Source organism: Mauremys reevesii, linkage group 23 (assembly GCF_016161935.1).
Source record: "Mauremys reevesii isolate NIE-2019 linkage group 23, ASM1616193v1, whole genome shotgun sequence".
In the NCBI taxonomy this organism is placed as follows: Eukaryota; Metazoa; Chordata; order Testudines; family Geoemydidae; genus Mauremys; species Mauremys reevesii.
In genome coordinates this window covers 20,999,103-21,024,836 of record NC_052645.1, presented here as the reverse complement: position 1 = coordinate 21,024,836, position 25,734 = coordinate 20,999,103, and the positions used below count along the sequence as shown (strand labels likewise).

The 25,734-nt window shown below is 63.0% G+C and overlaps 1 protein-coding gene and 1 long non-coding RNA gene across 5 annotated transcripts; one reads left to right on the top strand and one right to left on the bottom strand.

Moving 5' to 3' along the window:
• Positions 1–4: 4 nt before the first annotated feature.
• SH3D21 (SH3 domain containing 21) lies at positions 5–16,146 on the bottom strand. 4 transcript variants are annotated; one of them, XM_039511659.1, is made up of 15 exons: positions 15,999–16,145; positions 14,619–14,729; positions 13,584–13,674; positions 13,177–13,271; positions 12,732–12,807; positions 12,163–12,263; positions 10,164–10,262; positions 9,426–9,462; positions 6,731–6,799; positions 5,795–5,912; positions 5,279–5,364; positions 4,116–4,231; positions 2,774–2,946; positions 2,086–2,149; positions 5–1,576 (listed from the first exon to the last, which is right to left on the bottom strand). In XM_039511659.1, exons 1-15 carry the CDS (start codon positions 16,104–16,106, stop codon positions 1,481–1,483), a joined length of 1,440 nt encoding a protein of 479 aa, XP_039367593.1. In that variant the 5' UTR covers positions 16,107–16,145; the 3' UTR covers positions 5–1,480. The 4 variants fall into 4 exon arrangements, with proteins under 4 accessions (XP_039367593.1, XP_039367595.1, XP_039367596.1 ...); XM_039511660.1 differs by having other exon boundaries at positions 1,412–1,576; positions 5,279–5,343; positions 15,999–16,144; XM_039511661.1 differs by lacking the exon at positions 6,731–6,799 and having other exon boundaries at positions 15,999–16,146.
• Positions 16,147–16,260: 114 nt separating this feature from the next.
• Positions 16,261–25,718, top strand: LOC120389241. The gene is made up of 4 exons (XR_005590836.1): positions 16,261–16,566; positions 16,968–17,116; positions 22,824–23,398; positions 24,244–25,718. It is a non-coding gene; the product is annotated as an uncharacterized LOC120389241 (long non-coding RNA).
• The last annotated feature ends 16 nt before the right edge of the window (positions 25,719–25,734 follow it).

The window sequence follows — 25,734 nt, the reverse complement described above, 5'->3', positions numbered from 1 at the left end:
CAGCTAAGATTTGTATAAAAATAGTTTATTAAAATTTTACACATATTTATAAAATAGTTTTTAAAACCTCAGGCTCTCGGCAGTGGGACAGCAGCTCCTGGGGGCGAGGGACATTCAGAGCTGTTCCAGCCCCACCCCCATGTCAGACAATGATAGCGGGAGTGGAACCGGTGGGCACTGCAGGGAGCTGCTCCCAGAGCCAGGGAGAAACGCCCAGTTCTCAGGATGAAAGGGCAGTGGAAGCGCTAGAGAGGTCGGACAGGGCTCCTGACGGGGAGGGGGCTGGCAGACATCAATGCTTGGTCATGTTTGAACACATGCTCACTAACACAACTTGATTCTAGTGCAGACAGACCACCAACATTGGCTCTGACTTGTGGGGGTCCAGCCTGCACGAGTGATCACAGCTTAACTAGGATGAGGATTCCCGCACCCACATCTGGCCCAGGGACAGCGTAGCCGAGCGCCCTAGTGCGGACAGGGCAGGACGTAACACATGTTAGCCGAGAGGAAGCAGGTCGCTCCACGGGGCCAGCTGACCAGGACAATGCAGATGGTTGTCTGCACTAGGGCAAAGCTGTTCCAAACCCGGATATCCTGGTCTAGTCAGAGCCCGGGGCCAGGTGACCCCAGGGCTGACGCACGGCAGACAGGGCTGGGGGCAGTCAGCACAGGGATTTTTCTGAGGGGGGGGAAGGGGGGGTCAACATCAGCAGCCCCCAGGAGGTTTTAGGGCTAGGGTCACAGGTGGGCTTTGAGAGTTGTGCTGGGCTAAAAGATGGCCAGATTTCCCCCCCCCCCCCAACACACCAAGGGAGTGGCTGGGAACAGCACAGGGATGAGCACGGCCCAAGGCTGGGACAAGTGGGGGGGAGAGCCAGGAGCTCAGCACCACTCTCCAGAGAGTGGGACAGATGCTGCTGGGACATGGGGCGGCCTCTCCCGGGGCAGGGGGACGGAGGGGCCTCTTTTGGCCTATATACAGGAAATTCAGAGCTGAGCAGGTGACGGGGCCCAGGGGGTGATGACTGCCCAGTGCTGGCTAAATCCAGGCAGCAGCCAGCCCCCCCAGCGAGGCCAGGCCTGCGCGCTGCTGGCATTAGCGCTCTGGTCCTGCTAGGGCATCGCTAACTCTCCTGGCAGCCCCCAGCCCTGACTCTTTCCCAGCAGGCAGGTGCCCCGTGCTGCCCATCACAAAGCTGGCAGCCCCCAGAGGGTCAGCCCAGCGGGACTGCACCCCACCACGGTGCTCAGGGGGCTGCGCGGCCCAGAGCGCCTCACTGTGCTTCCCCCGAGTGTCCAGGGAGCAGACGCAGCAGGAGATGAGCTGGAGGGGCTCTGGGCCTTCTCCCCACTCCCCGGGGCAGGGATCTGACCTCAGGGTGAAGACACACCAAGGGGAATCAATGGCCAGCGATTCTCTTGCAAGTTTAACGGTTCCCAGCAGAGTTTGCAGAGCGAGGCCTCTGCACAGTGGACGTCACAGCGTGGCCGGCAGTTCTGCCGATTCACTGCCTGGCACAGCTGCTCCTGCTCCTTCGAGGGCAGGCATCTGCTTCATGCTCTCGATTTCCACCTGCAAAGGAGAGACGAGGGGGAGCGAAGGGAACCAGGGCAAACCCCAGCCCCGCGCCCTGCGCTGCCCAGGCAGAGCACCTGCCTGTCGCTCAGAACGGGCATCCCTGAGCACTCTGTGGAGAGCAGCAAGACACCCAGGTTACCGATGGGAAAAGCGCAGGAGGAGACAGGGTCAGTGCCCATCCATGTGGCATCCGGGCACCACACAATGAAGACTCAGTTACCCCCATCCACAGGCTCAGCTGTTAATCCTGCTAGATCCAACTCTAAGTGCCAGCTCCCACTCTGACCCACACCCCGCCCCATGGGTGGAGGCCAGGGGGATTTCACTGACAGATATGCTGCTATCACAGAACTCCCTGCAGCAGCAGCATGCGAGCTGGGGTTGGGGGGGGGGTAGCACCCCGATGACAAGCCTTGGGTTTGAGAGATCCCAGTGAGGGAGAGGCTGGGGCAACCTCCACCCCTGAATTTTCCATGCAGCGCCACATCCCCAGTGGCTCTCACCTGCAGCACCATGCGCTTGGCCTGCTCCTCCTTCATTTCCATCTTGAGCTCCTCCATGTCCTTCCTGCAAAGGGCAGTGCACAGAGCTGCTGGAGCTGGCTCTCTGGGGGCCCAGGGCCAGAACCTCAGCCAGCTCCAAGAAGTCACCCCAGGCACATGGGCCCCAGGAGCACCCAGCTCTGCAGGCCGCTGCTTCTCATGCAGGGCCTCCCATGAAGTTCAGCACCAAACCTCCATCTCCCCAAGGCCAGGGGATGGCCCCCAAGGGCCACCTGACAGTGTACAAACAGGGCAGGCACTCAGACCTCATTCCCCTCCAGCCACGGTGCCCTGGGCCGATTCACTGCTCTACAGGGTCCACTGACACGACCGGCCCGTGCTGCTCCAAGACGCTGGCCACAGGGCTCTCAGCCAGGGCTGGCACCAGGCCTGCCCTGCCCAGGGTTCACCAGCCCTGGATGGGACACTGCCCACCAGGGTAGACGTGCACAGGAGCTGGCAGACCAGGCCAGGAGAGAGGCAGCTCCAAGCACGGCTAGGAAGCAGAGTCTCATGCTGCCCCTGGGGATGGGGAACGCTGCATGCAGCAAGCAACTCGGGGTGCTCTGGCTGGCCGTCTCAGCCTCTGGGCTCAGCCCCTGCCAGGGCTCCAACAGCCCCCACCTCCCCTACACCCAGCCCCACTCACTGGTGCTGCACCCTCATCAGGTCCATCAGGATCCGCAGGGACCGGAGCTCAGCCACCAGTTCCTCCAGGGACAGCTTCTCCGGTGCCTTGTGGGGGTCCCCCAGGCTCTCTGGGGGCTGCAGCTCCTTGGCCTGGATGCTGCTCTTGGCTGGGACCAGAGGTGCCTTCACATGCTGCAGGAGCAGGGAAAGCCAGTCACTCTTCGCAACTGGGGAGTCCCACAGCTGAGCACCCCCACCTATCAGTTCCAGAGCTACGGGCACCAGGTGGGCATTCCCCTAGGAAGAGCACCTCAGGGAACGCAGCAGGTCTCCAGCACCCACCTCCCCACTGGTGCTACCTGGCCCCATCGGCTGACCGGCCAAGGACAGAATGGGTCCTGCCAGCCAGGCTCCCCCTTGGGTGCTCCTTGCCGGGCAAAGCCAGACATGTGCAAAGCCTCACCAGGTGCACAGAGCTGGCCCTGGCACTGCCCATGCTGCAGCTTCTCCCCAGCTCTCAGACCACCTAGCCCAAGTGCCAGTTCCCCAGACGGGAGGAGAGGGGCCGGCATGGGGTCAGAAAGGTGGTGCAGCTCCCCTGACCTGAGTGCAGAACCAGGGAAGTGGCCCCCACCATGGCTACCCCACACACTCACTCCCATCCCTGCTGTGACCCTGGCAGCGAGGTGGCACCCTGCTCTTCTGCTTCTCATCCTCACCCCTCCCCGCCCCCGGTTCCTCCTACAGGAGCTCCAGAGAGCTCTGGTGCTGCTGACCCATCCTACAGGGCCCCTGGGGCAGAGCCTGGGACCCGCCCCTCCGGGAGCCCAGCCCCAGGGCACAGCAGTGAGTAGCCTGCACAGTGGCTGATACCAGGAGACAGCGACCCCTGCTGCCCACTGTGCCTCTCTGCTGGCGTGTGGAGCTCCTAGGTGGGTTTATGCCGCTCTGCCTGTGCATGGGATTGGGTCTACACCCTGCAGTCTACACCCGCTCGCTTCACCAGACCCTGCTCCCATGGGCCAAGCCTGGCACTGGCCCATTATTTCAGGTCCAAACTATCCAGCACCTTTAAAACCAGTTGGTGCCAAGGCCAGGGTCCCTGCCCCAGTGCTGAGCACATGCCAGCCCCTGCCGGCTCAGAAGGAGCCCTGGGTGGAGGTGGGACATTCCTTCCCAGCACAGGGACTCTGCGGCTCGGGGGGTGGCAGAGTGATTAGAGCCACTCACCCTCTGGACAAGGCAATTGCAGCAGAGAAGCTGTGGGCAGCAAATGCAGCACAAGGAGGTTGCCCAACCAGCCCAGCGAGTCCAATCCTTTCCCACCCAGCCCCAGTGAGGGGCGCTGCCCAGGCACTCACCGGAGAGCTAGCGGCCGGCTGGCTGGGCGGCTTCCTGCCTGGCATTTTGGGACGGGTCGTGGTGGGGTGGCTCAGTTTGGCATTGGAGATCAGGACAGCATCGAAGCCATTTGCATCTGCAGAATCAAGAGGCACCAGCAGCCCTCTCCCCATCAGCAAATGCAGCTGGAGCCAAACTCCAGGGCAGGCCCTGAGCTCCAGGACTCCACCAGTTCCAAGCTGTGCTGTCAGGCTGAAGAGCTCTGCGTCCGGACTGACCACGCCCTGCCTGTGCACCCTTGGGCCAGGGCGACCCACAGGGCTATAGCCAGACAAGGCAGCCAGGTGCAGGGTCAGCTCCAGGGTTTTTGCTGCCCCAAGCAGCAAAAGAAAAGAAAAAAAAACCCCAACACCACACCAAGCCACGATCGCGATCTGCAGCTCTACCGCCGCCGCTTCAGTCTTGGGCGGCAATTCGGCGGCTTGTCCTTCGCTCCGAGAGGGAGTGGGGGACCCGCCGCCAAAGACCCAGACATGCCGCCCCTCACCATTGGCCGCCCCAAGCAGCTGCTTGCTGGGCTGGTGCCTGGAGCCGGCCCCGGCCAGGTGGCCCAAAGACTGGCCAGCGGGGCATCCACAGAGCTGAACACCTGCCCGAGGCACCGAGCTCTTTGGAACGCCCGAGTCTTGGGCTGGGCACAGCACGGGGCTGTAAGGGGACTGAGCTGCTCCCTGCCCTCCCAAGGCAGATCCCCCTTTCTGCTCCTGAAGGGAGGGAGAGATTTGGGCAGCTGCAGCAGGGGACCGGCCAGCAGGACTCCTGGGTTCCACACCGAGTGGTTTAGCTGGGCGAGCCGGCACCAGGAGGCCTGTTACATTGTGTGGGATTCTCACATGCAAACAGCAGCAATTTCCTCACTTTCCTAGCCCATTAGCAGCCCAGGCCAGAGTGGCACGGGGGTGCTCAGAACACAGGGCAGGACGAAGTCTGGAGGTGCCAGCCCTGCCCCAATGCCCTCAGTCCTGCCCGGGGCAAAGACTCCACCGGTGCAGGCCTGGCTCCAGTCACAGCTCCCGATGGGCAGCTCCTGCTCGGCCCAGGGCTCTGCTGGTGGACACCGGAGGGAGTGATGCTACTCGCCCGCCCAGTGAAGGGAGGGGTTGGAACGTGCCAACAGGCTTACCCGGCTCCTTGGGCTTGCTCCTCTCCGCACTGGCTGGGGCACAGTTCATCGGGGTGCAGGGGGACCTGCCAACGGCAGAGACATTCCTGCACATTAGGGGGCTGCAGCCCAGAGAGCCCCTGCCCCCTTGTGCCTCTTCCCATCCCCTTCGACCACGTGCTGTGTCCATCCCACTCCTGTCACTTCTCTGCCCACCTGGGGGGCCAGGCTGGAGGGCGGAGCCTAACTCAGTTGCTCCGCCCCTTGCAGAGGTTTAACAGCCACCTGCGAAGCCGGCGATGGCATTAGCGGTGCCAGAGGCAGGGGCTGAGCCCAGGTGGGCAGGGAGGGAGGCATCCGCCCCCAATACCAAGATTAACCCCTGAGAGGTTTGCGAGATGAGGCCCCCACCCCACAAGGGGGGGTTAACACATCCCCACCCCCACCAGCCTGCAACAATGGGCAGCTCATGCCTAGACCTCCCCCACCAGCTAGCGCCTGCCCTGTGCCCAAGGGAAGGGGGCAGGGGCCCCTCACCTGCCGGCAAGGCTGGAGGCCAGTTTGGTCTTGGCAGGGACAGGAGGGGCTGGAGCTGCTTTCTTGGTGGCAGGGAGGTTCATCTTGGGCAGGTCCATCTTCTTCTGCACCTTGGGCTCTGGGGGCAGAGGGAGGGGTGAGCAGCAGGAGATGGGCTGTTCCCCAGGACTTACCCTCCCAGCCCACGACTGGCCAGGGGCTGCGGCCTGGGTCCCAGGACAGTCCCCAGCCAGCAGACAAGGGCCCACAGCCCAGGCCCCATCATGGCCAGGTCCCCCTCAGAGGCACATTCTTGGCCGAGGGCCAGGGGAGTTTGCCCCAGGGGGCCATGGACGTGCTGGTGTTATACTGGTGTTTGAACGTTCGCCCTGGCCTGGGCCAGTGACTACCAAGTGTTTCAGCCTCTGGGCCCGGCTAGCAGATTGGCAGCGCACTAAGGTGACACCTCTGCACGCACCAGGGAGCTGCACACGGCAGGAAGCCCTGCCTGCTGCGCTCTCGCCTCTTCCCCAGCTGCCTCCAGCCGGGCTGGCCCCGGGGGGCACAGACCGAAGTAGGAGGGGCAGGCGGGCTACAGCCTAACGCAGGAAGCGGATGGTGACGAGCTGCTGCCCTAGCCGTGCCCTCCCCTTCAGCTCCCCTCCTCACCAGGGATCCTGAGCGGCCTCCCTGGGCTGAGGGGAGGGAAAGCTACGGCCTGTCGCCCACGGGGAAGGGGGCGGACCCGGCTGAGGTATCAGGACTAGCCCCTCACACTCCACCTCTACCAGCCGGCTCCGTTTTAGCCAGCTGGGTGCCCACGGCACGTGCCCTCAGGCGCACTCACTGAACTCCCTGGCACATGCCACCCACCCTGCTACCAGGATGGAGACTTGGCACTTCCCCCAGTGCCCATGGCCAGCCCGGCCCAGCGGGCAGCCCCCTGCCCTCGTTTACCTTTGGGCTCGTGGGGGGGCCGCAGCTCCGCTTTGCTGGCACTGGAGACTCTCTTCTCTGGCCTGAAGACTGGCAGAGAGGAGCAAGAGAGAGTGACGCGCTGGCTGACTGGGGTTGGGGGGAACATGCTCCCCCCAGCCCCGTCCCTGCTCTCTCAGCCCCAATAGCCCCCAGCCCCGTCTGCCCCAGGCCCTTCTTTGGGGGTGGGTGGGGGGAAGAGGAGGCTGGGCTTGGAGCCACCTGGCCTGAGTGGCCGCCAGAGCCCTGTGAGGGCAGCCAGCCCTGCTCCCTCCCACGCTGGGACCGGCTCCATCCACCCAGGCGTCTCGCCGCCCCTCAGGAGCCATCACCTGCAGCTGGGCCTGGGCTGGGACGACACCGGGCCACCTCCACCCATTCACCCGGGTTGGGTGCACCTCAGCAGACACCCCAGGGAGGTCGATGGAGTTTTGCTTACACCAGAGACTCCCCCTGGCTGCCCAGGGGCGAGGAGAACCTGGCCCTGCCCAGGCCCGGCGAGGGGAGCAGAGGTGCTCGCTCAGGGTTGTCGGAAGCTCCCAGGAGGCGAGTGAGTCAGCGGCATGGGGCCGACACCCACGCAGCCCAGCCTGGCGCATCCGGGGAGCTACAGCAGCACCCAGCACCTGTGTGTCAATGCACATGGGGGGGGGAGGGGAGAACAGTCAGAGGGGCCTGAGCTGCCCCAGGGGACAGAGCTCAGAGCGGGGCTTTTGGTTGGCTTTGCGCTGGCTTGGACTCTGCCTGCACTGCCAGCCTCACTGCCCCCGTGCCAAGGGGCACCAGGAGGGGGAGCTGGGCACTGTCCCTGGGGGTGCTCACAGCAGCTGGGATCTCAGAGCCCAGGGTGCCCCCAAAATATACCCAGAGTCTGACCCCCATGGTGGGATGAGCTCAGAGCCGGCCCACCCTCCAGACAGCTCTGAGCACTTCCCCACAGCAGCTACAAACCCTGCTCCCACATGCAGCCCACTTCCCCAGCCAGAGGTGGGGGCTGCAGCCTGCACTTCCTCTGCCGGCGGCTGCACCAGCTCACTTCCCGTGCCAGCCCGCATAGAGATGGGTCCCCCCACTGCAGGGCACACAGCCCTCCGGCCGACAGCCTCTGCTGCCCCAGCCGCCTCCTTCCCGCCCCAGCGTTGCAGCCGTGCAGAGGGCCCAGCCGGGAAGCCAGCCCCAGCCCCCCCGCCAGAGCTCTGGGGCAGCTGGGCCCTGGGGACAGGTTACACCACATAACACCAGGGCAGCTCCGCCCCACCGCAGCCCTGCTAGCTCTCACCGGAGCAGCGCTGGCCTCAGCTAACCGAGCCCTGACCCCTGAGGGTTCACACAAACCAAAGCCACCCACTGATTTTGTCCCTTTGCCAAGCCCCGAGGCTGGGGCACCCCTCCCCCCACCCACCTCCCCACAGCACCCACACCCCCTGCCTGGGTCCCACACCCCTCCCCACAGCACCCCCGCCCCCTGCCTGGGTCCCACCCCCCTCCCCACAGCACCCACACCCCCTGCCCCACCCCACAGCACCCCCACCCCCTGCCTGGGTCCCACACCCCTCCCCACAGCACCCCCGCCCCCTGCCTGGGCCACCAGCAGGAGCTTGCGCCACAAGGGCAGGGGTGGGCGCGAACCCCTCCAAGCAGACCCAAGGGGAGAACCCCGGTGATGGAAGCTGTGCCCGTCCTGGGGCCAGAACCATCCCAGTGGGTTCAGTCTGCCACTTCCTAATGGCCCCCTGCACCCCCCAGCAATAACCAGCTGCCAGGGGACACTGAGTGGGGCTGAGAGATGGGCTGGGGGGGGGGGGCCTGAAAAACGACAACACTTCAGGAGCCTACCAAGCCCGTGGCCCAGCAAGGGCCTCCATGACGCAGACTGCCAGAGGCACTGAATCCAGCCCCGACCCCCCCCCCAGCCCCGGGGTGCAGCTGCTGTGTCCCCATCCCAGGACGTTGGGATCCTCCCGGGTGCTAGAGCAGGAGGGCACAGGGTTGGCACAGTGAGCGGTCGCTCATGGGGGGGACGACTGCTCCCCTCCATACCACTCTGCACCATGCCCATGCCATGGACAGCACAGAAAGCAGAGGGGACGTGTGTACCTGCCACCCCAGCCACGGATGGGGCCTTCACAAGGTCTTTGCAGGATGGGGGGGTCCTGGGCCCAGGCTCCAGCCGTCAGCTGCACTCACCGGCCGTCAGCAGGGACCTGCCCGCAGCGCCCCAGAGCTCTGCTCCGAGCCAGCCTTCCCCAGGATGCTGCTCAGCCCCTGTACCCTGGGCACGTGACGCAGAGGAAACTAGCACCTCGCGGGAAAGGAAGTCACAGATGCAGAGCACCCAGGGCTCTGCAGCTCAGGAGCCTCTGCCATCACCTGCTGGCTGCCCGGCAGCGCTACCCAGAAGCCAGCCAGCCTAGCAGGGGGAGCCTTGGTGACCCTGCAGCACGGGCCATGCACAGACTGCTCTGAGCTGCACTTGGACCCACAGCTACTCTGTTGATGAGCTCACGTCCAGGCCAGCCTCTGGGGCTGGCAGGACCCCCAGGTAGCTATGGTGACTGGCTGCCTCCCCCTTGGCAGCGCCAGCCCACGGCCTCCACTGGGTCTGCTTCACTAGGGAGGGACTTGCAGCCAGGCCCCCCGCCAGCTCCGACCCTCCCGCCGTGGGCTCCTTACTTACTCGACTCCTGGCTCCGCGCGGGCACCACCGCCTTGATCTGCAACAGAGCAGGACGATGAGCAGGAGGGGGCACATCCTGCAGCGGCTCCTGGCCGCTCTCTGCCCGGTGTTCAGAGCTGGGCGAGGCCAGCACCGCACAGGGCAGGAAGAGGGGCCATCGGCGACCCTGCAGCTGGGAGGGATTCTCTCTCCCCACACCCCAGCTCACCCCCAGCCAGACGCGTCCTGGGCTCTTCAGCAGCTCCAGGGACGGGTGCTGGCCGGGGCAAGCCGCCAGGCCGGCGGTGGTGAGCCCCGCGGCTGAGCAGGAGCAGGGTACCAGGCTAGGAGGGCAGAGCTGAGCTAGGGATTTATTACTACAATTGCGAGCTTGCCATGCGGATTTCCTCGCCCAGCCCCAAAGCCTGCGGGCCCAGCCGGCCCCGGACCAGGGAAGGAGAGGGACATCTGGCCCCTGCCCGCATCTCTCACCAGCTGAGCGAAGGGACGGGCATGGGCCACCCCTGGTTGTTCCCTTGGGGTCACCGCACCATCTGCTGGGGGAACACAGAGCCTGGAGCGCTGCCGTTACCTCCCTCCCTGCAATGGGGCCAGGAGCCATTTGCCCAAGTGACTGGCTGCTCCCCATGTCAGAGCCCCTGCCCCGAGGCCTGCACCCCCCCACCCCACACAGGGCTGCTGGCTGGGCCCCCCCACGCCAGCCAGCCCGAGGCAGGGGTGCCCGACCCCGGCACTCACCTTTGGCACCAGGGGCTGCAGCAGCATCACAAAGTTATCGGGGAAGAGGCCTCTCTTGCCATCACATTCCCCTTCCCACCAGCCCTCATCCTCCGTCTCCTGCAAGGCAAGCAGGGAGTGCCCAGCTCAGGCCAGGGTGCTACCCCCACGGCCCAGCACCCCAGCCACAGGCTCAGACATCGCGGAGCACCAGGCCAAAGCCCAAGGGGGTGGCTCCCACTCCAGCCGGCTCCCTCAGGGCACCAGCACTGTCAGCAGAGCCCGCCCGGAGCCAGACCCCTTTAGCAGGAGGGGCTCAGAGTGCCCCGAACGCCCTGGCTCCAGCAGGTCCCTGGCATCAAAGGCACTGTGGGCACCACAATGCCTCCATAACTCCCACCATAGAATCATAGAATCTCAGGGTTGGAAGGGACCTCAGGAGGTATCTAGTCCAACCCCCTGCTCAAAGCAGGACCAAACCCAACTAAATCATCCCAGCCAGGGCTTTGTCAAGCCTGACCTTAAAAACCTCTAAGGAAGGAGATTCCACCACCTCCCTAGGTAACCCATTCCAGTGCTTCACCACCCTCCTAGTGAAAAAGTTTTTCTTAATATCCAACCTAAACCTCCCCCTCTGCAACTTGATACCATTACTCCTTGTTCTGTCATCTGGTACCACTGAGAACAGTCTAGATCCATCCTCTTTGGAACCCCCTTTCAGGTAGTTGAAAGCAGCTATCAAATCCCCCCTCATTCTTCTCCTCTGCAGGCTAAACAATCCCAGTTCCCTCAGCCTCTCCTCATAAGTCATGTGCTCCAGCCCCCTAATCATTTTTGTTGCCCTCCGCTGGACTCTCTCCAATTTATCCACATCCTTCTTGTAGTGTGGGGCCCAAAACTGGACACAGTTCTCCAGATGAGGCCTCACCAATGCTGAATAGAGGGGAATGATCACGTCCCTCGATCTGCTGGAAATGCCCCTACTTATACAGCCCACAATGTCATTAGCCTTCTTGGCAACAAGGGCACACTGTTGACTCATTCAGCTTTTCGTCCACTGTAACCCCTAGGTCCTTTTCTGCAGAACTGCTGCCCAGCCATTCAGTCCCTAGTCCGTAGCAGTGCGTGGGATTCTTCCGTCCTAAGTGCAGGACTCTGCACTTGTCCTTGTTGAACCTCATAATATTTCTTTTGGCCCAATCCTCTAATTTGTCTAGATCCCTCTGTATCCTATCCCTACCCTCCAGCGTATCAACCACTCCTCCCAGTTTAGTGTCATCTACAAACTTGCTAAGGGTGCAGTCCACACCATCCTCCAGATCGTTAATGAAGATATTGAATGAAACCGGCCCCAGCACCGACCCTTGGGGCACCCCACTTGATACCAGCTGCCAACTAGACATGGAACCATTGATCACTACCCGTTGAGCCCGACCATCTAGCCAGTTTTCTATCCACCTTACCGTCCATTCATCCAGCCCAGACTTCTTTAACTTGCTGCATGAAGGGAGGGGATTGCAGCCCTGTGCCCCACACTTCTCTGGCCCACAGGGATGGTGCATTGCTGGGGGCCCTTTCAGGGCACGACAGCTGGCACTGGAACCTTCCCCAGAGGCTGCAGCCAGCGGTACCGACGGACCAGCAGCAAGAGCAGATCCCAGCTGGGCTCCCGGAGCTGGGAATCCAGCCGGGGACTCTGGTGTCGAGGGAACAGAGCGCAGTGGAGATGTGGGGCTGAGACCCAGAGACTCACGCCCTCCAGGACCAGGCTCCACCATTTGGGTTTCCCCGTCGGGTTGATGGAGCAAAGGGGCCAGGGCTGTCGGCTCTGGGTCCCCTGTATCATACCCAGAGGCCACAGTGATGGGACAATGACACTAATGAGCTGGCTGGGGGGGCAGGCAGCTGCAAGGGGGCTGGCTTCCCCACCAGTGAGATGGGCAGATCAGCACCCCCTCCAGGGGGGTTCACAGCTTGCCCTGGCAGCCCCACCACCGTCCCCCGCTCCCCAGGCTCCCACCTTGCGGAGAACCAAAACGACGTCTCCTCTCTTCAGCTGCAGCTCGTCCTGGAGCTCCGGCTCGTAGTCGAACACGGCCTTGCAGTACTCGGCCTCGCAGTCTGGGCGGGAGGGGAGGGAGTCAGGAAAGCCCCGCACGGCCGCCAGTGGGGTGCGCTGTGCTGCTCACCGGGAAAGGACCCTCCCCGTCCCGCAGGAACCAGCCCAGTGAACCCAGCCTAGGCATCGCACTTGCAGACACGGGGCAGGAATCAGACCCTGCTCGAGTGGGGCGGGGGAGGGTCCATGCTCCTGCCCTGCAGATGCTGCATGAGCCAGGGGGAGCACAGGCCCAGGGGTCAGATCCCGGCCCCACCACTGCCTAGGTCAGAGGCCCTGGGGCAAGCGGCTTCCCTGGGACGGGGGGACCCATCCTGCCCCGGGACAGTGGCTGGGAATCCCTCCTTGAGGACTGTTGGGGGCATGGTTCTCCCTTCCCATCCACCGCAGCCCCAGGGACGGCCCCTCCCCAGCGAGGGCCCCACAGCAGAGGCCTCAGGCTCCATGGGGCGGGGGCAGGTCTCACTCACCCGGCTGCAGGGGCTGGCTTGGCCGGGGGCTCTGGGCTGCGGGGATGGGCTTCTCCAGCTTCTTGGGGGGCTCTGGCTGTGGAGGAGACGGCTCATTGGCGCTCAGGGAGTGGGTGCTCAGAGCACTAAGCTCCCCCCGCCCCGAGCACCCCAGAATGGGGGCTGTCACTCCCACTGACCCCCCTCCTAGAGCCGGAGGAACCTGGGCCCAGGTGAGCCTGGGGTAGCCAGCAGTGCCTGGGCAAGCAGCCACCAGCCCAACCGGCCACCCCTGGGTGGGGCTTTATGGCCTGGGACCAGGAGCAGCCAGACAGGTTCCCCTGCTGGGTCAGGTCACCCGCTAGCCTGTCTCCGGGGAGGGGGGGTGGAAGGTGAATCCCAGGACTGTCCCTCCCCCCGTCCCTCTGCCCACAGGGCCAGGGGCTGCCCCCCAACACACACTCACCTTCTCTGCCTCCTTTATGAGGAAGGTCTCATCAGTCAGCTTCGGCCTCCGCTTCCCAGCCCCGTTCTTTGGGAGGGGCTCTGGGGCCACCAGCCCTGCACACACCACAGGGGCAGCGGGTTATCTCAGGGCACCTGGGATGGGACAGCCCCTCGGGGGGGGGGGCACAGATGCTGCTCTGACCCAGAGCGCCAGCAACCTGCCAGCTCTCAGGGGCCCTGCCCGCCCCACCCCTCGCTGGTGGGGATGCAGCACTGGGGGAGCTCACGCTTTGCGCCTTGGGGTCTTCCCAGATCAGCCCCTCCACATGCCACAGGCTGCAGCCTGGGGTCTCTCCTGGGGGGAGGATCAGGGCAGCAGAAGGGAGCCAGGCCCAGCCACCCAGTCCCATTGCCGCTCCCTCCTACCTGGGGGCAGCTGGTCCAGCTCCTGGACGAAGTTGGAGGGGAAAGCACCAACCTGGCCGTTCTTCCTGCCCAGCCACCAGCCATCCTCGATCTGCCGGGGAAGAGAACGGCGCAGAGCTGAGCCCCACCAGCCGCTGACCCAGTGCGCCCAGAGCCTCTCCAGCAGCCGGGCTCGGAGGGTGCCACTGTACCCACCCCTGCCACCGGGGGGGACTGAGCCCCGGCCAGCACTCCCCCCCGCCCCCCCCCACACACACGGCATTTCCCTCGGGCATTGGGAGACAGCCCGGGTGTCCCAGCCAAACCCCCGCCTCCCAAAAGTGCTCCCTTGCAACATCCATTGGATACAGACTGTCTCTCCTCCCCTGGTCCTGACCCACCGCGTTGCTGTGTGCTGTTACGCCACGGCCAGACCCCACCCCAGACACGGCTACTCATTTCAATGCCAGGTGACGCAGCCCTTGTAGCTCGAACAGGAGATCCAGAGGGACTAGAATGGGGCCAGGCCGCCCCTCCTGAGGTCTCCCATCGCCTGCCCAGCTCCCCACCCAACGCAGACAGAGCAGATATCGGGGCACATGCCTGCCCCTGGCTCCCTGCTGCACGGAGGGGTGGGAGCTGGGCACACCTCTCCGGTGGAGCTGGGAAGCAGATCTTGCCCTGCCCGCTTGGCCTCGCTGCTACCCGCATGGCACAGAGGGGAGGGGAGGCTGGAACGGGGCAGGCTTTGGCAGCCCACAGGCTGGCCTTGGCCCTCTCCTGCTGGGCTGTAGCAAAGTGAAGCCTGGTCCCTGCTCCCGCTGGGCTCTGGCCTCCCTGCCCAGCAGTGCCTGCAGCCAGCACCGCGACCCAGGCACAGGTGCCAGGGGCTGGAAACAGCCCTCCAGCCACCTCCCACTGCTCCTGCCCCCCAGGAAGGAACAATGCACCTGCACCCCAGCGCCCCCCCCCACCCCAAGCCATTCCCAGGCACATGGGCCTTGGTCTCTGCTCCCAGGCTCCTGGCTCCAGCAGGAGCCCCCCAGCCCTGCTCACCTCCTGCAGGATCTGCACCAGCTCCCCAGCCTTCAGCTGCAGCTCATCCGCCTTCTCCGGGGTATAGCTGAAGTTCACCTTGCACCAGCGCTGCCCTTGCACCGGCGGCTTCTTCGCTGGCGTGGGAACAGCACGAGACACACGTCACTCAGGGAGGGGAGGCTGGGGGCCGGGCTGCACTGTGCCTGCTGGGGGAAGAGCTCAGAGACTGTACCCCACCCCCTGGTCTGATGCACTAGGGGCAAGCTGGGGTCCCAGCTTGACGGCTCAGCTTATAAGGGGCCCCCCAGACTTTGCCTGCACTGGGATTCCCCCGCTCCTCTGACTGCCCCACTGCAAACCCTGGTAACCCCAGGAACGGGGCTGACTCCCAGCAGCGTGTCAAACCAGCCCTTCTCCCCCAGAGGCTGCCGCCTGCGCTCCACAATCTCAGCTCTCACTAAACAGTCAGGGCTCCAGCCCTTAGAGGGGTGAAGGAAAGCTTGAAAACCTGAAACAAGTGGGAAACGAGAACTCAGAGGTGGAGAACTGCCCGGTGCAACTAGAAGGGAGGTTGACTCTGAAACCTAATGAGGGCATTTCTGGTCTCAGCCCTGATAACCATTTCACTGCTGATCAAAGCAGAGGACAAAGAAGGGTGATGGTGTGGTGAGCGGGAACCTCATTTTGCTGCTTTGTGGGGACAGAGCTTGGTTTGTAGGTGGAGCTTAGGAGACTCCCGCTACTTCCGCCTCCCACCCTAGTTCGAGCTCTGCCCACCCTCTGGCGCGCAAGCCCTGCCCCCGGCAGGAGATGGCTCGGTCCACGACGCGCTGCTTGGCTAGTGTAGGGCAGGTGCCTCCTGGGCCAGTCTTGCTGGAGGGAGGCCAGGCTGTGGGGCTGGGAGAAGGGGAGAGGTGCCAGTGTCTGGCATGGCCAGGCCCAACTCGCTCCCCCTACACACTGCCCCACATCCCAGGCAGATCCCTGCCAGCTCAACACCCACTGCGGCCCGGACGGCAAACATGGACCCTTCGGGGATAAGAGGCAGGAAGCCCATTTCCCACCTCCCCCCAGCAGGAAACCTGGCTGCCTCCCTACTGCTGGAAGGGCCCCCACCCCCCCACTCCTTTCCCTCTCACAGCCTGCCCCAAACCCCCATGGGCTCCACGCTGCCCCCCCACGCTGGTTCCTGGCCCAAGCAGGGGGTCCTGTCAGGCCCTGGCACACTGCAGTGGCAGGGCAGGAAGAACAGAGCAGCAGCACCCCCCAAGTCAGGAGCCAGCCACCCCCCCGAGCATGGTGCTCCCTAGTGACTCCCCCTCCTGCCCCCGGCCGCAGGAGGCAGCTCAGCAAGTGGGGCCTGAGCCGACGGCAGCAGGCGCAGGCGCGGGCCCTTACGGGGAAGGCAGCCGACGCGCCCCACAGCTGAGGCACTAGGAGCTGTTGCTGCCGATCTGCGGCGGGCAGCACCGCAGGGAGCCCAGGCAGGGCAGGGGTCAGTGGCATGGCACCTTCCCTCCCCAGCCCTAGTGCAGCAGAGATGCTGCCGCCCCACCAGACCCATTGTGATCTGCTGGGTTCCCATTGGGCTGGAGAACAGGCCCATTGTGTATGTCAGCCAATCAGAGGCCAGTGTGTCAATAACAGGCGGTGAAAACGCCACAGCTGGGCCCTGCGCAGATGAGCGAAGGGTCCCGAGCTGACAGCTGCCACCATGGCACAGAGCCCTGTGGGGACCACGTGGGGACCCCACCCCAGCTCTGGGGAAGGGAGCGGTCTTTGGCAGGCAGGACAGAGGGAGCAGGGGTCTTGTCCCCAGGGCTCAGCGCACGCAGTTGGGGGGTGGGAGAGAGAAGAGAGGGGAAGGAGACACGGTCAGGGCACCTGGGAGCGGCAGCTGGGGGACCCGGCTGGCCAAGGCACAGAGACTAGGGATGCCGCTTGTCTCCGGCAGGATGAGGAGCCGGTGAGTCTGGGACAGGCAGGTGATTCTGCACCAGTGAAAAGGGCAGTGCTACGCCCCCACTCTGCCCGCTGGCTGCATGCTTGGGAGACCCACCAGCATTGCCAACAGGTCAACCAACGCCCCCTCCCCCCCCCAGCCAAAGCACCTAGGGACTCTGGAGGCTCCTTGCAGAGATGACAATAGAACCCAGGAGTCCTGGCACACAGCCCCCACCTCTCCAGCTACCGGCCCATTTTCAGGTGCGTCTCCACACCAGTCTCAAACCCTGAGTCCTCAGCTGCCCCTTCCCCCCAGTTACTCTGGCACCCACCACTTGCACGCCCACCCGATGGCTCGTGCCCCAGCATCCCCGAGAGCGAGGGAGTCTGGAAACCGTGCTCTTTACTCTGGTGTCCCAGCAGCAGCACCCCAGGCCCTGGGTCTCTCGCACGCCCTGCCCGAGGGGCCCCGCACCAGCCACTCACCAATGCGGGTCGAGCGGGGGCACCTCCGACCTCCGTCAGCCATGAGAGATGCTGGGATTTCCTGGGGCAGACAGAGCACAGGCCAGGTAAGGAGCTGACGTGCTGGGCCAGGGGGATGTGAAACCCGCTGCAGCTTGTCGCCCCTCGGAAGTGAAACTTCCGCAGCCACAAGGATGTAGCAACCTTGGAGATCTGCTCCCAGGTAATGGCGGAAGCTCAGGGTTCACGAGGTGCTTGGCTCAGATGGAGGGGGAGGGTAGCACCAGCCCCAACGGCCAGCCTGGGGCACCCTGCAGAGGCATGGGGGGCACTTGGGTGGGTCTATTGCACCCCACACTGGCTAGTGTCTAGGGCAGCCCAGACATCTTAGAGGAAGGACTCCCCAGGAGCTAACCCCTCCCTCTCGCTAGTCTGCCCTACAACAACCAGTGGCACCCAACCCAGGACACAGAACGGTCCCCACGGGACAGATAGACATGTGGGGGCAGAGCAGGAATAGAACCCAGGTGTCCTGACTCCCAGCCCTGTGCCGGAGTCAGGGAAGAGAAAAAGAAAACACAGGATCCCCAGCCACAAACACCCCATAATCCGCACAAAGCAGCCAGTGCAGGGGGGACCCAGCCCCACCCCAGGCAGGGCCAATACCAGCATCAGCCCTCGCTCATTTCCAGGTGCGCCCCACCGGGATTGTCCAGAGAGGAAATGCCACAGAAGGCCCCACCCAAGGGAAGGTGGGGGGGGGGGCCTCAATGCTGCGCCTGAGGCAACCTCTAGCCCTGGGCTGCAGAAGGAGCTGGCTCCTACTAGCTCACCCGCCTTACACAGCAGCCCCCACCCGCAGCAGCCATCTGGGCAGCAGCTACTAGGAGAAGGGAAGTAGCTGCCTGTCCTGCTTATATAGGTGACTCGGGAGGGTGTGGCCCAGGGACCCCACCCCTTTGCCCTGCCCCCAGAGAGGCCCAGGGGAATGCTGGGACACTGGAGGATCTGGGGCCTGTTTTGCATGGCATGATTTGCAGCTGCACACTGCTTGCTCAGCACCCCTGAACTTCAGGCCGTAGGTGGCTCTGGAGTCCTGCAGGGGTGTGTTGATGTGCACGCCTTCCAGATGGCTGCAGGGCGTGGGCGTGCGCACCTGTGGGGGTTGATGCACGGTCCCCCGCCCAGGTCAGGTTTGCTTTGGGAAGCTGCCAAGCCACCTCCAAAGCCCGGCCCGCCAGGCTGTGTGGGTAGGTCAGGCAAGCAGTGGATTCAGCCGTGAGATGGGCCCCGTGCTGTGGGCAGGGGATGTGCTCCCGCTTCTGCGTGGCAGCGTGTCCCTCCGTAACCCCACCCCTCTCACCTGCACAAACTGCCGGGGGAAGAGCCCCGTCTTGCCAGCCAGCTCCCCCTGCAGCCACCCCTCCTCCGGGCCCGACTCCACCTTCTGCACGATGTCCCCAGCTTTCAGCTGCAGCTCATCATCCCGCTGCCCAGCAAAATCCACCAGCACCAGGACCTCCCCTAGCACCGCGACAGAGTGAGGCTGAGAGGGGGGTTCAGCTCGGCAGAGCCACCACCCCGCACCCCTGGGGGCAGGAGCGGAGCTCCCTGAACAAGGCTGGGCGAGTGCAGGAGCCTGAGCCCATGAGCTGCCCGCAGTTTGCCCAGCCTGGGGCCAGGGCGCGGGGCCGGGAGCCATCTCTCTGTGCTGCCCATGGGGGCACGAGCGTCAGGCTGGATGGTGCCTCCCCCCCTCGGTTCGACTGTGAGCCCGTTGGGGCCGGGACTGGCTGTGTCTGGGCAGCACCTGCCAGAGGGGCCCTGGGCACTTCTACAGCCAACAGTTACGCTAGCGGGGCTGGCACCCAGGTGCTCAGTGGGGCAGGGCCTCGAGCCGGAGAGCAACACCAAGGGCCTGGCGCTGCAGGTGGGGACAACTCGCGCAGGCCCCGGGGGGAGGGGAGGGGGGCGGCGCGGTCCCCGGGCCCCAGAGGGGAGGAGGAGACATGGTCTCCGGGCCTGGGGTGGGAGGCGCGGTCCCCGGGCCCCAGTGGGGTTGAGGAGACGTGGTCCCCGGGCCGCTGGGTGGTGGTGGGGAACGTGGTCCCTGGGCCCCAGAGGGACGGAGGAGACCTGGTCTCCGGCCCTGGGGCGGGGAGGGGCAGCGCGGTCCCCGGGCCCCAGAGGGGAGGAGGAGACGTGGTCCCCGGGCCCCAGGGTGGTGGTGGGGAACGTGGTCCCCGGGCCCCAGAGGGGAGAAGGAGACGTGGTCCCCGGGCCCCAGGGTGGTGGTGGGGAACGTGGTCCCTGGGCCCCAGAGGGGAGGAGGAGACATGGTCTCCGGGCCCTGGGGCGGGGGGGGAGGGGCCGCGCGGTCCCCGGGCCCCAGAGGGGAGAAGGAGACGTGGTCCCCGGGCCCCAGGGTGGTGGTGGGGAACGTGGTCCCTGGGCCCCAGAGGGGAGGAGGAGACATGGTCTCCGGGCCCGGGGGGGGGGGGGGGCGGGGCAGCGCGGTCCCCGGGCCCCAGAGGGGAGAAGGAGACGTGGTCCCCGGGCCCCAGGCTGGTGGTGGGGAACGTGGTCCCTGGGCCCCAGAGGGAGGAGGAGACATGGTCTCCGGGCCCTGGGGCGGGGAGGGGCAGCGCGGTCCCCGGGCCCCAGAGGGGAGAAGGAGACGTGGTCCCCGGGCCCCAGGGGGGTGGTGGGGACCGTGGTCCCTGGGCCCCAGAGGGGAGGAGGAGACATGGTCTCCGGGCCCTGGGGCGGGGGGGGGGGGGCGGCGTGGTCCCCGGGCCCCCGAGGGGCGAAGGAGACGTGGTCCCCGGGCCCCAGGATGGTGGTGGGGAACGTGGTCCCTGGGCCCCAGAGGGAGGAGGAGACATGGTCTCCGGGCCCTGGGGCGGGGGGGGGGGCGGCGTGGTCCCCGGGCCCCAGAGGGGAGGAGGAGACGTGGTCCCCGGGCCCCAGGGTGGTGGTGGGGAACGTGGTCCCTGGGCCCCAGAGGGGAGGAGGAGACATGGTCTCCGGGCCCTGGGGCAGGGGGGGAGGGGCAGCGCGGTCCCCGGGCCCCAGAGGGGAGGAGGAGACGTGGTCCCTGGGCCCCAGGGCAGGTGTGGGGGGGAATGCGGTCCCTGGGTGGGGGCATGGTTCCTGGGGGGGTTGCACTCCCCAGCCTGGAAGGCTACTGAGCATTTGGGGGCAGGCGCCTGGCTTCTCCCCTCTCAGCGTGTGGACGGGGAGTGAGCTGTGCAGAGCCAGCCCCACAGACGCCAAAGCCTTTAAGCTGAGGGAGCTGGCTAGCCCCAGTGACACACGGGCGTGGGGTCAGAGGCCCCTCCGCTGAGGGGGCTGCTCAGCCGAGGCCCAGCCCCCAGCCCGTGTAGTTCAGTGTCGCTCCGTGGGGTCACGGGCAGCATGGCTCGCTCCCGCCTGTCCTGACCAAGGGTGAAGGTGACATCCATGGCTTGCCGAGTGTCTGTGGGGTGAGATGGGCAGTGCCCAGTGTCCCCAGGCACGTCTCCTGCCCCCCGTGAACCCTGCCCTGGGCGGACCAGCCCCGGCGCTCTGGGCTACGTACCCATGGTGGTTCCGCAGCCTCCTGCTAGAGCGTGCTGGCAGGCTCCGGCGCGGCGCAGGGAGAAGCGACTCGTGGAGCTGGGAGGGGAATGCCAGTTATGACAAGCCTGGCGTGGGGGCCGGGCTCCGGGAGGCAAACAGGCGAGGCCGGTTCTGATAAGTGCAGGTGACGGGGCTTTTTACAGCCTGGAGGAGCCGGGAGTGGAGCTGGGGGAACTGGGAGAAAGGCAGCAGCACGGCAGGACTGGCTCTGCCAGAGCTGCGGGCCAGGCAGCTCTCACTCTCCGGGGTCCCAGCCCCGGCTGCAGCCGTGACCGGCGGGAGCCTCCGGCTTGCAGGACGGGCTAAGGGGGCTGTGCTTCTGGCCCCGGGAAGGAAGCCCAGACACAGCAAGAAGGCGAGGGCCAGGGGCTCCCAGCCGGGCCAGGTGTGTGGGTATCGGGGGGCCGGGGGGCAGCAGCAGGGAAGTGTCCAATGTTGCCCTGTGCCTCCCAGGCCTAGACACAGAGCAGAGCCACCATGCACCCCTGAGCTCAGCCCCAGGTTAGAGGGGAAGGGGACTTGCCCAGGGTGGCACAGAGCAGGGAACAGAACCCAGGAGCCCCTGGCTCTGACCCCACGGCCCCGCAGCTCCTCTCCACTGTGCTGGCTGCTGCCCCAGCGCCTCTGCATCTGCTGGGTGCAAACAGACGCCCCAGCAGGGCCTGGCAGGCTGCAGGCCCCAGCACCCAAAGCAGCCTCTGGGTGAGCGTTAGAGCAGCCCAGAGACGTGGCTGGGAGAAGCCCGTTAGATCTGGCTACGGCTGGGGCAGACGGGCGGCCCAGCCGCTGTGTGGGGATCCCAGCATGCTGTGCTCCAGGCAGGCAGCCGCCCGCTGAGTCAGGGCGCAGTGTTCTGCTGTGTGCGAGTTAACAGCACCCATCACCAGGCCACTGGAGCTGTGGCGGGCTGCCCCCCGGGGCTGTTAGAGAAGGGCAGCCCCCGTGGCTGGCTCTGGAGCCTTCTTGCTTCTCCCACTGGGGTCCAGCCATGGCATGGGTGTCAGCCTGGCCCTGTAATTCCCCCAATGGCTCCGGTGGCAGCATCCAAGGGGCACTTTGTCCAACAGCACAGGGTGTATTTTGTGAAAAGGCCCAGGGCAGGGCTAGGTGGGAGGGGCCAGACCCATCGGATGGGCGCTGTGGCTGTCTGGAGCCAGGGAAGGGCAGAGGAGGTGCGCTGACAGGGCAGGACTTAGGGGCTCTGTCTTGGGAACAACTTGAGGACTTCAGCTGACACCAGGCGAGCTAGTGATTAGTCTTTCTCCTCCCTGCTGTGCTGGGCAGGGAGCCCTGCCGAACACCTGTGCACCGAGAGCTCACTCGGGTTAGTCCCAAGGCTGCGGTCAGAGAGTTTGATCCAATACATTGGGACTACAGGGGCATCCCGAAGGACTCTGCTGCACCCGTCTCCGCCTGGGGAGGGAACGGCCCCGCCAGACGGGTTGGTTGCGCGCTGGTGGAAGGCGCTTGGCTTGTGGGGAGGAGCGTGCTGGAAGAACCTCTCCAGCTGCAGGGCTGGGCTCAGCTGCCTAACAGGGTTAGCAGGAGCGTGACCTCAGCTAAGGTGAGACCATTTCAGGCCAGGCACCTGCAGCCTCACGCAGCAGGGCTGGGGTTTGTTCCCAAGCAAGAGCTGCTCTTCCCCCCCGCCCCCCTCCGGCTGAGTCCTGCCCAGAGCCCAGAGGGGATCAATACAGCTTCAAAGATGGGGGGAGTTGCCTATTGCAGGGGGCCCTGACGGAGGTCACTGGCGAGAGCCGCCAGGGATGTCTGCTTTGCTCCTGCATCTGCAGCCCAAGACCTCCCGTTTCCTGTCCCTCTGCCATCGCCCTTGGATCTCTGCTGCCCATTTAGGCACCAAAAGACGTGCCCAGATCTTCAGAGGAGCCCCGCCCCTTGGGTGCTGTCCCTCGAGGGGGCACGTGGCTGACAGACGGGGGCTGCTGCTCACAGAGCTGGGACTTTGGGGGTGTAGCCCTTGGCTCTGCTCTGTGGTTTAGTGTGAAAAGCCCCCGTGGGGCATCAGCCCCTTCGCAATCGCAGAGAGCTGGGGCCAGGCCAGGCCAGGCCACTCACGCACCATGTCACCATTGTCGGCAGGGCTAGTTACATTAATTTATTTATTTTTGTTGGTTTGTTTTTTAAAGAAACTATATGAACCCATCCCCCCCTCTGCATTTATTTCCCCACCAGGTGGTTCCTCAAGTCTGGGGTGGGTATAACTGGAGACGATGGAGCAGGAAGCACCCGCCTATCAGCAAAGGAGACATTTGCTTTGGATACGAGTAGCAGAGCGAACCGCAAAGGCTGGAAGGAAATACAGGAACATAAACAGCACCTGATGACACACATCCCTGGGTTGATTAAACCTCAGTCTGGCAAAGGGTCAAGGAACGGGAGAGCTCCGTGTCCACCATCTCTGCGCCCTGCCTAACACCTGCATCTTACCCCATTTGCGTGACCTACGGGACAAGTGGCAGAGGGGGGGTTGGTCCCCTCCTCCCCCCAAGATCACCTAATTGCCTTTCCTGCTGTCTTTGGGAAGTTCCAAGATATCGGCTCAGACAGAACCCTCTCCCCACAGGCAGGTGCCTCGGATTGAGGATTCAGATTGACCCGGCCTTTGCAACTGACCTGTGCTGCTGTCTCAGGGGACACAGCCCATTGGCTGCAGGTTGAAACTACAGAGCTTGTACCTTCATGCTGCTCTTCAGCAACTCTGGATTACTCCGGTTGAGCCCTCTCCCCCACTTGCTGCATACACGTGGGTAAGAAACCTAGGTCTGTGCAGTCATGGACTCTATGCTGCTCTCCAGAGCTTTGGCCACTGGCCTGTCCTAACAGCGGAACTGTCCAGAATTACCAAAGAGCAATTAGCCTCTAGCCCTAATGCTCCCTCTATGGGCTGTGAGCAGATAACCAGAGCAATTCATTCCAGTTCTCCCCCAGCGTCACTGCCCTGGCTCCCCTTGGGGCTGCTATCATTCCCGCTATGCTGGAATCTACCTGGCACACAGCAGCTGTAAAAGGGGTGCGCACAATGTGTATTGATTTATTGCAGGGTGTTGGACCAGGAGTGGCAGCAACGGACTTCAACTGTGACAGAAGATCCAGGAGGCAGTTTCACTTGGCAATTCCCCATTTACAATTGCACCTTGAGAGCTTTCAGTTAACCAGCTTTTGACCCATTTTTCTGATTCAGTTTTTCCCAGCTGAGTTGGCTCAATTGTTTTCAGCTTTGTGAAATTGGCCCTTTAAAGCACCAAGTGTGTGCATGTGTGTATATCAAATTACCTTTCTGTGCAAACAGACATTTCTATATATATTTGTTTGCACAGAAAGGTAATTTGATAGTTGTACATTAAGTTTCTGGCACCTTCCTCTGAAGCAGCTGGTACTGGCCAGCTGCAGTAAGAGGACACTGGGCCAATAGTAGATCTGGGATGAAAATTGATACTTTCCTATTTAGGTGTTACAATGCCCGGGTTCTGCGAGGTGACAGGTTTCAGATCTGGGTTTTGTGAGCACTTTTAACAGCTTTTTACATGACTGCACCCCATATTTGGGGGGAAGGGGGAGACCACATTTTCATGTTTAAATATGTAATTTTCAGAGAGTTACAGTTCTAAGTTAACCACGAGTACTGCTGTTGAGCACAACGATCACCACACCTCTCTGATTCACGTACCAAGGAGTTAGTGACATCAGTGATACAATAGTTCAACTGACACCAGCGAAATGGAATTACCACTTCATTCTCTGCCAATTTACAGAGCTGTTTGTTTTATTGATGGCAAACTGGATTGGTGACTGTGGGGGCCAATTATCGCTTCAGTCTCTCGCTACCGAGGAAGCTCATTTTTGGAGCACGCTGGTGGGTGGTTTCTCCTCCATGTCCCCCAGTCATAAGCATCTCTCACCAGACAGTATCACAATACTCTGAGTACCCTTTAAAGCTACTGAACTTTTTACTACTCCTAGCAAGTCAAAGAGAAAAGTGTTTCAGCCTGAAAAAGAAGCCTTGGGACTTTTACACTCCTCAGCCTGCAGCTGTAATAACCTCATCACGCCAATAAAACCCAGGAGACAAGAACTGGACTGGTGAGATGATACTGCAGACGCTAAAAAGATGATGCAGCTAGAAACTAGCTGACAGGTGACGATAACATCATTGCTCTGAGTTTAAGTGTTACAGTGGAGATGCCCTCCCAGTGCCATGTGATCCAGAATGGGCAAGAACCATATTTCAAGAAAAAGCAGGGTGCATGCAGTGCATGCAGTTTGCTACAACAGTACCTGCCAGTGCTGCTCCCACCCTAAAGCAAGAAAACCTGCCCCAGTTCTTGAGAATTTCATTTGCTTAAGAAACAAAGTCTTTGCGAGAGAGAAGGATTCTTTGTGTGAAAGTCAGCAGCGTCCTGGCCAGGACTGTGCAGTGAACAATTCCCAGTGGGCAAATCCATAATCATTTAGGCAAAGGCATGTTTTAACTGACCACCATTAAGGAAAAGTGTAGCACCTAGTGCCTGATTACTGTATCTAATCTGTATTGTACAATCTATGGGATAAATAATCCCTTACTAGATGTGTGACTATAGAACTGCACCAAAGTAACATCTGAAATAATACAGGCAACAGTGAGCGCATGGAGGCGGCTTGTTGTATTCCTCAGAGCAGGTCTCTTGTTTCTACACTACAGAATGAAATAATGAACGCTGTCAATTTAACGCTCTAAGTACAGCCCTCTACACCTAGCTAACCATGTGGCCTAGGAGCTTCTTGTTCTGTGCTTTAATTAAATCTGGAGTTAAGTGCAGTCAGTGCAAACAGTTGAACAATGGAGACAACCACAAATGCATCAGCTCAGAATTCCCTCCCCCTCCTTTGCGTCACTATGGTTGATTCTAGTTTCTCTCTTGCAGATCAGTCAGCAGTTTTTAAAGCCTCCATTTCCAACAGCAGCATTGATTGCTCTGATTCTACCCTGTTGCTGGACACAGCATTTGCTACTTTTGGCTTCCCCTCTCCACTTGGAAGGCAAAGGTCTGGTGCAAGGGGAGGCCCCGTACTCGGCATGAGAAACAAACTGGAGTTACACCTATGG